The sequence below is a fragment of the Lepus europaeus genome, chromosome 16 (genome assembly GCF_033115175.1).
Source record: "Lepus europaeus isolate LE1 chromosome 16, mLepTim1.pri, whole genome shotgun sequence".
Taxonomy (NCBI): domain Eukaryota; kingdom Metazoa; phylum Chordata; class Mammalia; order Lagomorpha; family Leporidae; genus Lepus; species Lepus europaeus.
Window position 1 is genome coordinate 71,991,942 of NC_084842.1, and position 7,340 is coordinate 71,999,281.

The 7,340-nt window shown below is 37.3% G+C and overlaps 1 protein-coding gene across 1 annotated transcript in view; it reads left to right on the forward strand.

Annotated features, from left to right (window-relative positions):
• DHX15 (DEAH-box helicase 15) overlaps positions 1 to 4,662 on the forward strand; it is a 63,077-nt gene extending 58,415 nt beyond the window's left edge. Inside the window, exon 14 of the mRNA XM_062213507.1 lies at positions 106 to 4,662. Within this exon, the coding sequence (XP_062069491.1) occupies positions 106 to 223 (118 nt within the window). The 3' untranslated portion in view covers positions 224 to 4,662. The remainder of the gene's footprint in view (positions 1 to 105) is intronic.
• The last annotated feature ends 2,678 nt before the right edge of the window (positions 4,663 to 7,340 follow it).

Here is a 7,340-nt window from a genome sequence, read left to right on the forward strand (position 1 = left end):
GATTTCCTTTTTTCATCAGTGTGTTAATAATGCCTATCCTTTTAGCAACTCCAGTACTTTCGATAAATGTTAATTTAGTAATTTTTCCCCCCCCCTTCTGGACAGGTTGGTGAAAATTGCCCCTCAATATTATGACATGAGCAATTTCCCACAGTGTGAAGCAAAGAGACAGTTGGACCGCATCATTGCCAAACTTCAATCCAAGGAATATTCACAATACTGAATTCAATGCTTAGAACTGAAGTTATTCAGAGGACAGCTTTAAAAGATGAATGAACTCAAAAGTTCAAGTTGTGCTCTTCACGTTGGTTCAATAATGGCCTTTATTTGAAAGCTTTTTAATTTTTCTTTACAGTAAATATTCCATTCTGATTTCATAAATTAAACATTTATGCCTCCCTTTTGTGTTGACACTGTAGCTCATACTGGAAAAGTCGATCAATGTTTTGCAGTTTATTGAAAGTAGTTCTATATATAACAATGTTACAAGCATTTCTTTAGAAATGGTTGAAAATGCTTCTAAAATGTGATTATCGACCATGGTATGCATGATCGTTGTAATTGTTGACATTCCTTTTAGAAGTTGTGAAATGTTACAACTTGTGCTTATGTAGACACAATCTTCTGTCTCAGTACAGAGGCACTGACTTCAATAAAGTCTATTTATACTAATTTTGGTTAAAGCCCCCTGGTATCTTTGTTGTAGTCTCTGTAGTATAGCTGCTTCTCTTCCCTAGAGTGGGGCTTTTTTTTTTTTTTTTTTTTCTTATACTACGATTACACATGTAGCATCTTTCTGCAGAATACCCCTTAGATAGTCATTAAAAAAATATTAGAGCATAGTTTAGTGCTTTGTTAGATAAACCAGGACGTGATATAACGTGATAAGTATATAGTATTCATTTGAAATTGGATCCCTAGAGACTAATGAAAGGATAGCATTTTCTTTTTTGCCTTTCTTAAAGTTCATATTTTAACGTTTGTAATTTATTATCTTGTTGCCACTTTTAATGAGGTCTTATTATGTTTAGATATACATTTTAAGCACTCTAGCCTCTAAAACATATTTGTTTCTATTAGGAGGGAACCACACATAGATCTCAATCTGTTTTATTAAACTCATAGTGCTGAAAGTTGCATTCTATATACAAAATCATATGATGTGTTAAAAATGTGTCTTTGGCCTTCCATTCTCTATATCAGGCAGTAGACAGTTTTGGAACAAAAAAATGGGGTATTTAATGAGGCCCATTTAAGATTTTGTAATAAATCACTTGTTTTCACTTGGAAGACCAAATAATGTGCTGATTGATTTCTGGACTCTATTTAAAAGTTTTTAAAGTGTTAATGGAATAAGATTTAAATATATTCAGAGGCATATAGAATTTTGGATAGGTAGAACAAAGTTTGTGATTTGTAGGTTCTAGGAATTCCAAGTGCTGTTTCCATTTTGAGTGCACATTGGGAGTGCCCATGGAGTCAGAAGAGCAGATGCAGCTTTGTTCTTCATCTACCCCAGTGTGGGCAGTTTTGCTAGGCTGATATTAACCAGGGTATGGATTTTAAAACTTCTGTTCTCCAATTCGGCAGCTGAACACGGTTGTGGCTACCAAATAATCTCTTTGTGGTATAGATCAAGAAAACGACATTTCAAAATTTCTTCTGAGATAATATTTAGAAAATATTTTTGAAGATTATTTTAAGGGGTCTATATCATTCTTTTAGAATAGGCAAGCTGAATTTTGCTGTGAATATGACAAGGAAAGCCAGCTAAGAATAACCATTGAGAAAGCTGAGGAAATTAACACAATTTCTGAAAAATGGGACAAGATAAAACCTATCCTACAAACAGTACAGCCATTAGTTAGCATCCAAAACACAAGATGCAGTCTACACTCAATTCTTATATTCATTATGAGTTATTCCTAGAATTTTAGGTTTATGGCCTCCCTATAAGCATTGGGGAATTACTTTAATGGCCACCTTTCTGCTCAGATACTTAAGAAAAATCTTTCATTGCCTTTGAAGTCTTAGTTCCATTAGAAATTATGAGCTAGCAGTATTTTTCTGTAACTACTTATTTCTGTTTATTATTATTATTATTATTATTATTATTATTATTTTGTTAGAGCAAAGGTGGTTCAGTAAGGCTGTTTGGGGGGTGTTTGGAGGTGAGTAGCCATTCCCTCAACCTTCCTCTTTAACGTGCTTTTAGATCCTCTCCACACTCCTGGTTAACGTTTGCCAGATGGTGTCTGGACTGCTGTCCACGCTGTGATCTGAGCTGGGCCAACCTCAGTTGGACGTATGTTTCCCAGGAGAGCAGGCCTGCCATTGGCTTCTATTACTGCAGCACAATGTGACATTGACACTTCAAGCTACCATAGCATAGTTTTCAAGAGTTGAAGGGATCTAATTACTACATAAAAGTTTTTGATCCTTGTGGCTCAGTGCTGAGAAAAAAGACCTTCACAAACCTTCAGCAGTGTTAATTTTTGGAGACTTCACCCCACATTAAAATGAAGAACAGTTTTAAGAATTAAAGGTGCAATAGGAATGTCTTAAGTATATATGTTTCTTCATAGTCTTGGAGTTCTTATTGTGAGAAACTAACCTACATTGTTCTTAAATACAGTTTTTATCATTAAGTTTAAATGGTTTTGGAAGTTACTTGATTTGAATTTTAGTTTTTCTTTACGTTAAATAGAGTTGTTTCCTAATCTCCGGCATTTTTAGTGGTCCCTAAGAAAACTTACTGAGAACCAATTTCTGTCACTCGTAATTAGTATAACCATGGCTATCTTACGGGAACATTTTTTCATTTATTGCGAATTCTTTGGATGAACTCTTTGTAGGGTTTCATCATTGGGGTACGTGAACTAAATCTAGATAAAGCAGCCCGCTTTAGCCACCTCTTTCACTAGTTAAGTTTAACCCAAACATGAAACATGGGAGTTATGTTTTGGCAAGTTTCCTAGAATTTTAAAAATTTGTTTGAAAGATGCTACGTTGTGTAGAATATTTGTAGGTAATTATATTTGCTGTTTGAGATCTCAAGTCATATATGGGAACACCACATTTAGGTAACCTTGTTGACAGTTTTTATTTTACTTGGTGCTATTTCTTTGTAATATTTCTGTATAAATTCATGAGCGGTACTTATTAACTAACTCTGGAAGGCATTGTGTGAAAATGTAAAGATTGGTAAGTTACTTAAAATCTGGTTGGAGTTTTTAAAAAAATGCAGAGAAATCTGTAAATTAAAGCAAGGTATAATGAATGTGGTCTGAAAGATGAGAGTGCTATTAGAAATTGGGAAGGAAAGACATAATTAGGTAACTCTTGGAAATTCACACCCCAATAGCTGCCAGGACAGTGTTGGAAAAAAGTAACCTAACTTGTAAAGTGTGAGCCATTGAGTTGTAGAGCCTGACTGAGGTCTGGGAAAAGCTTCCATCCCTGTGTACAGCCAGTTGTTGCCCTGTCTGACTACCAGATAGTACTGAAGGCAAAGCTGGGAATTTTTGTCTGTAAAATTTCCATAGAGAGTTGAGATTTTTTTCCAAACTCTTAAAGTTGGATTGTGGGTGGCCATTTGCCATTTCTGGGTTAAGTGACCAGGAGAAATTATGTGAAGAAGGTAGTGCTTTGGTTGGACCTCAAACAATTCCTAGGCTTTCAACAGACTCAGGATTTCTCAGGTGATGAGCAGCATTTCAAGCCAAGACACATGGTTTGGAAACAGTTCTGCTTAAATCTACATACAGTGAACTGTACCTTTTAAAAGAGATTTACTGCTTATGAAGTGTGAGGAAATGTATATGGTTTAATCACACTTAGTACTTCCGTCACCCAAAGATCTACATTTCCCTTTGCAGCTAATACCTTCATGTGGCAATCACTGAACTGCCTGTTAATTTTGCTTTTTCCAGAAGTTCATAGAAATGGAATCAAACTGTGTTTAGTATTTTTGTGTCTGGTTTCTTTCATTTAATAATGCTCTTGAGATTCATCCATGTTGTGTATGTAAATATGTTCTTTTTTATTGCTATATAACAGTACTCCATTGTAGACCGTATTTGTTTATACATTTACCAGGTGTTAGAACGTAGGCTATTTGTGTACAGGTCTTTATGTTGACATCGATTCTTGTTTCTCTTGCATAAATAACTGAATCAAGATAATGAGGTTTTGTGATTTAGTGTGTGCTTATGAAAACAAGCCAACAGTTTTTCCAAAATACTGTACTGTTTTGTTTTTCTATTCCAGCAATGTATATGCTTCCATTTCCTGCATCCTCACCAACATTTCATAATTAAATTTGTTTTATCTTCAGTTTTAGCCAGTGAGTAGGTTTGTGGTTATGCTTCATTGGGATTTTAGTTTACATTTCAGTTAGATTAAGCATTAATGGTGTTAAGTTTTTTTTATGTTTATTTGCCATTCATAGTTCTTAGATTAAGCGATCACATTTCTGTCCTTTTATAATTCATGTTATTGCTGAGTCCAAGGTTGTTTATTCAGAACCTTTATGAGAATTTTGAACCTTTTTGAGATATGTGTTATAGAAAATGTTTTGTAGTCTGTTGGCTTGTGTTGTCATTTTCCTAAGTGTGTTTGGATAACTTTTAAATGCTGATAAAGTCTAATTTTTCTGCTTTTTGTTTACTTGTTTGCTTTCTTAAATAGTTTGTGGTTTTGGGCCACTTTTGGTGTACGTTAGGAGGATAGCAAGGAGTCTAGTGTGACTAAAGCACCAAACCTCACTCCAGAGTGAAGGTGTCTGAGGCTGTGAATTTCGATTGGAATTGAGTGACGGTTAAGAGTGAATCCAGTTTCTAAAAGCAGGACAGATTACAGAGGGGAGGAGACACTGAAGCCGTTAAGCAAGAAGTCTTGTAACAACCCAGGTAATGGGATTGAACCAGATGAGGAATTAGCCAAGAGCAAGAGATGAAGTGGTGGCAAAAAGCTAAGAAGTCTTCCAAGATAGCTGGTTTAGTATTTACATACATGGTATCCCACTCCCAGTTGTGAAGTAGGCATGGAGAAAAGCGTTTCGCCTTTCAAATCTTGCCATTGAGAAGAAAGACCAGGCAGAATAACTGTTCTTTGTCTGTACTTGGGGTTTAATGCACTCAGTGTATTTAGCTTTGCATGGTAATTATACCCGCAAACTCAGCCGGAACCAGGGGCATTTTTATGTCTAGGTTCCTGTGACTTCTGGTTCGTGGCATTGAACACATATTCTCTCATTAATATATATGATGCCTCTGCTGAGAGGTTTCATTTCAGCTCTGGGTTTGCTGTTTGTATAATGAGTTGTTGAGTGGTTTGAAGTAGAAATTTTGACTTAGCCAACTCTTGTAGGATCACAGTGACTTGTAGCACTCTCAGTTGTGGGAAATGATTACTGTTAATGAGTGGAAATTTGTTTTAATAATTACAGAGTTGTGTATTGCTTCATTTTAGGTTGTCTGAAGTACAATTACTAGTCCTAGATTCTGGGGAATAAATTCATCTCTAGGGTACTAGCACCATTCAGAGCCTTAGCAAAGAATCTGATAGTCACTGTGCAGAGGACACTTCCCAGCGTTAAACACACTGATTGTTAAGGAGTAAATAGACAGCTTTGGGCAGTAAGCTAACAACAGTTCTCTGATCTGTGGTGGTAGTAAGCATATGCAGCAGTAGCGTACTTGTTTTTTAGGGTACAGTCTCACTTCAGAAGCCTCCTAAACACTGGTAAAAGCCTTAAAATTCTTACAAGCTTTAAATTTGGCTGTGGTGTGTAGTCACGAAATTTCATACTTTAAGTACAGTTTACATTTCATTTTCTTACTGTTTACCCTTTTACATTTAAGAGAGGCTGCAATGATGATTTTTAGGTTATTTTCTGAGCATTAAGTGTGTGAGTTTCCTACAGATTTCATTACCTTAGGGAAAGAGTTGATGCAGATAGTGCTGACTGCTTAAATGTGTCTCAGAAGTGATACACAGCTCAAAATGTCACCTTTTGTTCATGTGTCAGAGATGGGGAAAGCATTCTGATGTCCACGTTTCCCCCACATTCTGTTTCCTTAGCACAGAAAAATGTAGGTTTAGTTAACTTCTGGTATAGAGAACTTTTAACAGTATTAGTAACTTTTGGGCAAAGTCATCTTCTAAGAAAGATACAGGAATACTCTAGAAGGGGGGAGGAATCGAGAAAGCAGCCCTAGCAGGAAGTCTTCAGTGTTCATCACAGCCGACCCTCTCAGCTCTAGGGCAGGTTGCATTGTTTCCTTAGGCTAGGGCAGGCTTGGCTTTCGGCACAGCAGTTAAACTACTGCGCGTGTCCTGCTGGCATCCCATATTGGAGTGCCTGGGTTTGAGTCCCAGCTCAACCCTAAGAAGTGCTGATGGCTCAAGTGCTTGGGTTCCTGCCACCCTCATGGGAGGTCTTCCCTTTTTCCTGGCCCATCCCTGGGTGTTGTGGAAGTATCGGGGGTGTGAGCTAGCAAGTGAGAGGTATCAAGTAGAAAGAACGGAGGCCCACGACCACAAGGCCGTTTGCCAGCAGAGTTGGCATTCTTTGCTGTACCTAGCTGTTTTCCTTAGGCTGGGTGTCAGCTTGGATCTATGTATGTTGGAGGCTTTGATTGCGTGGTTCTAAGATTGTGATGTTCATCCCAGGTGTAGAAAGGCACATTCTGTATTGAGCATGAGCACTTTGAATAGTGTGGCGCCGGTTGTTTTCCGTTCTTATTTAATGTTAACATGCAGATGGGCGTGAAGGGCAACTTGGCGGTATGTCTGTTTCTTCTCTTCCTTAAGTGGTTCTGCCAGGTTCTAACATGTTTTTGGTACCAGTGACTTGCTTCACTATAGTAGAGGTTTTCAATGCCATCATTCCTTGATTGTGTTTTTTAACATGGAGCATTGATCTGGTTAGTCTGCCAGTGAACCTAATCCAAAAGTCACTCAATTTGGGGGTTAAAAATATTTCCATTCTCTGCTTATTTACACTGTATTGCTTTTACCCATGACTTGGGACCATCATGATGATTGGTGATCTTTTCCATCTCTGTACTTGGAGTCCGTTCAGGTGTTTAAGGCTGTTTTCCTCTGCTAGGCTCCAAGTTCCTTAAGGGCTGGAGCATTGTCACATATCCCTAGTATAGCACTAGGCCTAGTACGCAATAGCTTGTAGCAAATTTTTTTTAAAAGATTTATTTGAATTGCAGTTAGAGGTCTTCCATCTGTTGGTTCACTCCTCAAGTGGCTGCAAAGGCCTTTCTCATCTTCTCTGTTTCTGTCTGTATTTGTTGCTCTTTCAAATAAAACAAAAATAAGCTTTT